The following is a 4,769-nucleotide window of genomic DNA, read 5'->3' on the forward strand; positions in this document are numbered from 1 at the left end:
CTCCTCAATTATTGTCAGCACATGATCGATTTGATGGCCCACATAATTAGGAACCGCTAAGGCGTTTGTATTTTTGCTTTAATTTTGACAAGATGAACATTTTTGTTCCTTAATAAAAATGAGTTTGGTTCAATTCTATGTCTTTGCTCAAAGTTCTGCATGAGTCCAATACTTTGACAACTTATCTTTAGCATGCATTCATGTTTAGTTCTTTGTCGTATTACTCACTGCATTTTGTTCTTTTAGCAGTAAACACCATAACTAAACACACTTTAAGGCACCCCTATTGAACCCGTCCCAAAACTAGAGTCATGGGTGACATAGAAGAGGTGCAGGAACAAATGAAGGCCGATATGGAGGCCTTGAAAGATCAAATGACCTCCATAATAGAGGCCATGTTAAGCATGAAGCGAATAATAGAAAGCAACATGGCCGCAACAGCCACTGAGGCGGATCCGACCCATCCCTCTGCCATAAACCAAGCAAACCAACCCATCCCGGACGTGTTGGGTCAAGGAGGAGAGGTGTTGGGCAGCACCAGTGGTCCACACGTAGGGCATAATAACAATGCTTACCCCTATGGCTTACCCCCCAATTATACGCCACCTACCATGCACATGCCCAACGAGAATGCTAATCACGTCCTTCTCGTTACCTTTGAGGGTCAACAACCCCAGCCTATAGGGGGCGTCCGTGAAGAACCTCAGGAGCATGCTCAAGGTGACTTCGACCCATACCCCACTTTCACCACTGAGGGACCAACATTTAATGTTATGCCTCGACCCAATACCGCGGGAGCTCCTCAACCCCGCCCTCTGCAATCGCTGCATTTCTCAGTAGAGGGGTCGCCTCCGACAATGGAAGGGAGAAAGAGACTTGATCTCATCAAGGAGAGATTAAGGGCCGTTGAAAGGTTTGGTGATTACCCTTTTGTTGACATGGCAAAATTGTGTTTGGTACTTGATGTTGTCATCCCCCCAAAGTTCAAGGTATCTGATTTTGATAGATACAAGGGGACCACTTACCCCATGAATCACCTGAAGATGTACTGCCGAAAAATGCGGGCATACTCTAGGGATGAGAAATTGTTGATGCATTTCTTCCAAGAAAGTTTGGTCGGGGTGACAGTCATCTGGTATACCAATTTGAAGGCTTTTTGTATCCGCACATGGAAGGACTTGATTATTGCCTTCATTAGGTAGTACCAATACAATACTGACATGGCTCCCGACAGAACCCAGTTGCAAAATATGAGCAAGCGGGAGCATGAGTCCTTTAAGGAGTACGCCCAATGGTGGAGGGACTTGGTAGCACTAGTGGCACCCCCCATGGTAGAAAGAGAGATGATCACTATGATAGTGGACACATTGCCAGTGTTCTACTACGAAAAGTTGGTGGGATACATGCCCTCTAGCTTCGCTGATTTAGTATTTGCGGGTGAGAGGATTGAAGTAGGCCAGAAAAGAGGGAAGTTCAATTATGTCGCCCCTGCCTGCATGAGCAATAGGAGATTCAGGGCAAGTGGGGCAATGAAGAAGGAAGGAGAAGCCCACATTGTGACTTCAACTCCTACTTGGTCAAAGCCCCAACAAACCCCGCACAACACTTACCAATGTGCCCAACATTAACCAAGCTTTTCGGCCCATGGCAAAAACCCCTCTAGTCCAACGCCCGTCCAACAAAGGGGACCCACTCAACCACAAAGGGCCCCCACTCAAAACTTGGCTCCTACACAACCTCGCCCCGTCAGCAGCTCCAATCCGAGCACAAGCGCCAATCTGGGATGGAATTTCCCGGTAAAAAACTTGTGGAATTCGCTCTCATCCCGATGTCGTACGCAAACTTGCTACCATCTTTGATCGCCAACCAAATGTTGGTGGTGACTCCCGAGAGGATTTTCCAGTCTCCTTTCCCTCGATGGTACAACGCCAACGAGACCTATGCTTATCATAGGGGTGTCCCGGGGCACTCGATAGAACAATGTGTGGCCTTTAAACATAAGGTCCAAAGTTTGATCGATGCAGGTTGGCTGGCGTTCTAAGAAGACGGTCCAAATGTAAAGACAAACCCTCTTGCCAGTCATGGGGGACCATCAGTTAATGTGGTGGAGGAATACAGAGCTCAGAGGCCAAAGCAAATGAAAGATGTGGTAACCTCTAGTAGGTTTATATTGAAGGTGCTGTGCGAGGCGGTGTTAGTCGGTGAATACGACTAACTTTTGTGTATAAAACTTGTGTAAATTGTATCAAACTCTTCCAATTTATGGTTATTTTGTAGTGTTAAAAATTCTTTTAGTTAAAGATAGGTAATAAATACTTAGTAATTCTATTTTGTGTGTTTAGTAATCATTTTCTCACAATTTCATGTTAATTAGGCAAGTTTTGAAGTGTTGTTTTTCACCTTCTCGCTAAGTCAATCCGCTGGCTTAGCGAGTGTCCGCTAAGCGCAACACTCATTGGCTAAGCGCAAGGAAGAATCTGGAAGAAGATGAGTTGTACAAGTTCGCTAAGCGCACCGCTTCATCTTACTAAGTGCACCGCTTCAGTCCATCCGCTAAGGAGAAAGGCACGTGCTAAAGCCAAAATTCACTAATGTGCGCTAAGCGGTCCAGAATTGTGCTAAGCGCATAAGAATGAACTAGGCCACCTATTTAAGCCTGAAATCAAATTTTATGAAGGGAGTTTGGGCTGAGAGCTGAAGCTTTGCATGTCTAGTGATTCTTGAGAGAGAAAGGTCCAAGTTACAGAGAGTTTTGAGAGATTTTGATGTGTGAAGATCTGCAGAGACCAGAGCTTGAAGAGGAAGTTGTTCTGACAGCTTGAGATGAGTTTGTGAGTGGTTGTGAGATCCTAAAGGTGAAGGAGACATCCTCACTACTTGTATTTTTGCAACTTTTCATCTTGTTCTTCTCTTTGTTGTAAAGGAGGCTTCCTGGTTATGGAAAGCTAAAATCCTCTATTGGATCTTCCCTGTAGGTACTTGATGTAAATATCTTTTTATCTATTTAATGATGTTTTGTGTGTTCTATGTGCTATCAGCTTTTCATTCTAGTATGCCTTTACCTTGATCACGTAGATGCAAGCTTTGTTAGGGTCATTCAACAATGGAAACTGGTCTGATTCTGATGACCTTGATAGGACAGGGCTAAGTTGTCGTACTATCACGAGGAATCGGGGTGGGATAATTTAGTAGTAGTATGTTTGTCTTAATGCGGTCCTGGTTGAGTTTATTCCAAAAAGAGGAATCTGAGGACGATGCTTGATCAGGATTAGGCTAAACTATCATGAGGAATCGGGGTTTAGCATGTCAGAGACACCATAGGAACACATGAGCATTGTTAGATAGAGAATTTCCTTTTAGCACCAGGCACCTATTAGGAAGACCAACGTGTTTTCTACTTGTTTTTACAAGTCATTTCTCTCGCGTGATTTTCCTTTTTGCGTAGATAGTTTACATAGCTGTTCATATTCACACTTAGATTTTCACACCAGACACCTATTCACTGAAATAGCTTACCAAGTAACACAATTTCCTTGAGAGTTCGATACTCGGTTCTTACTGTTTTATACTACTTACGCGATCTGGTGCACTTGTTGGAAGCGAACAGGCGGACATCATTTGCTTTGATGGGGGTGAGGGGGATACCTGCTTGATAAGAGAACGACACAAAGGTTGGCGGCCGACTTCTTCCTGAGTGGAAGCATTATGTACAAGAGGAACCATGACATGGTTTTGCTCTGATGTGTGGACACGAAGGAGGCTGAGCAGATGCTAGTGGAAGTTCACGAGGGGTCCTTTGAAACACATGCCAATGGACATGCCATGGCCCAAAAGATTCTGAGGGCAGGGTATTACTGGCTCACCATGGAAAACGATTGTTGTATCCATGTGAGAAAATGCCACAAGTGCCAGGCATTCACAGATAATGTCAATGCTCCGCCCATGCCTTTGAACGTCTTGGCAGCACCTTGGCCATTCTCCATGTGGGGAATAGACGCGATTGAAGCTGTTGAGCCCAAGGCTTCAAACGTACATCGCTTCATTTTGGTTGCGATCGACTACTTCACCAAATGGGTTGAAGCTGCTTCATACGCCAGTGTGACAAGGAGTATGGTGGTCAGGTTCATCAAGAAGGAGATAATCTGCTGGTATGGGTTGCCCAGGAAGATTATCACTGACAACGCCACCAATCTGAACAACAAAATGATGAAGGAAATGTGTGAGGATTTCAAGATCCAACACCATAATTCCATGCCTTATAGGCCTAAAATGAATGGGGCAGTTGAGGCTGCTAATAAAAACATCAAGAAGATAGTTCAGAAAATGACCGTGTCATACAAGGATTGGCACGAGATGCTCCCTTTTGTGCAACATGGTTATCGAACCTGTCGCAACCTACCCTTCGGCGGGAGGGCGACGCGAGACTCGCGGGATGCGTGTTCCACGAAAGGAATACGCGCGGAGTCGCCACCAACGTTTATTTGGGGAAAACGTCGGAAAAACCGGAAAAGACGTGATCTACGAACTTTTTAAGTGAAAGGTTCGGGAGTTGTATTTACGCACGGGGAAGGTATTAGCACCCCACACGTCCGTCCCAAGGGACGGCAGCCTTTAATCGAATGTGCAAACATGACTTTGATTTTTTACGTTCCCTTTTATGTCCTTATATCCTTTATACCCTTTTTATATTTTTCTCTTTTTGTGGTCGACAAGGGTGTTTCCCTTTGCTCCTACGTATTCCTCATTTTGCGATGAGGAAATCAAACCTA

General features: G+C 44.8%; 1 protein-coding gene across 1 annotated transcript; it reads left to right on the forward strand.

Annotated features, from left to right (window-relative positions):
* Positions 1–311: 311 nt before the first annotated feature.
* On the forward strand, positions 312–1,202 carry LOC114389841. The gene has a single exon (XM_028350567.1). The coding sequence runs from the start codon at positions 312–314 to the stop codon at positions 1,200–1,202; it is 891 nt and encodes a 296-aa protein (XP_028206368.1).
* The last annotated feature ends 3,567 nt before the right edge of the window (positions 1,203–4,769 follow it).

This window comes from Glycine soja, chromosome 16 (genome assembly GCF_004193775.1).
Source record: "Glycine soja cultivar W05 chromosome 16, ASM419377v2, whole genome shotgun sequence".
Taxonomy (NCBI): domain Eukaryota; kingdom Viridiplantae; phylum Streptophyta; class Magnoliopsida; order Fabales; family Fabaceae; genus Glycine; species Glycine soja.